The 403-nt window shown below is 70.0% G+C and overlaps 1 protein-coding gene across 1 annotated transcript in view; it reads right to left on the bottom strand.

The window, feature by feature from the left end:
• LOC104135936 (protocadherin-10) overlaps positions 1–403 on the bottom strand; it is a 13,982-nt gene that overhangs the window by 12,614 nt on the left and 965 nt on the right. The window contains exon 2 of the mRNA XM_035889352.1: positions 3–403. Coding sequence (XP_035745245.1) covers positions 3–403 — 401 coding nt within the window. The remainder of the gene's footprint in view (positions 1–2) is intronic.

Here is a 403-nt window from a genome sequence, read left to right as displayed (position 1 = left end):
GCTCTTGAGGCGGAAGGGCGCGTCGCCCTGCAGCAGCTCGCACTGCACCTGCCCGTTCTCCTCCGAGTCGCGGTCCGAGACGCTGAAGAGGGCCACCACGGTGCCCGGCGCCGCCGCCTCGCTCACCGCCTCCTTGACGGTGGAGAAGCTGATCTCGGGCGCGTTGTCGTTGGCGTCCAGCACCCGCACCAGCACCTTGCAGTGCGCCGGCACGGCGTTGGGCCCCAGGTCCTTGGCTTGCACGTACACCTGGTACACGCTGCTCTCCTCGTAGTCCAGCTCGCCGCTCACCTCCAGCCGCCCGGTGCGCGGCGAGAGGCCGAAGAGCTCCCGGGCGCGGGCCGAGATGTGGCTGCTGAAGGAGTAGATCACCTCGCCGTTTTGGCCCTCGTCGGGTCGGTGG

Source organism: Egretta garzetta, unplaced genomic scaffold (assembly GCF_000687185.1).
Source record: "Egretta garzetta isolate BGI_Z169 unplaced genomic scaffold, ASM68718v1 scaffold262, whole genome shotgun sequence".
Taxonomy (NCBI): Eukaryota; Metazoa; Chordata; class Aves; order Pelecaniformes; family Ardeidae; genus Egretta; species Egretta garzetta.
Note: the sequence above shows the minus strand (reverse complement) of the source record. Positions and strands in the feature narration are given on the sequence as shown.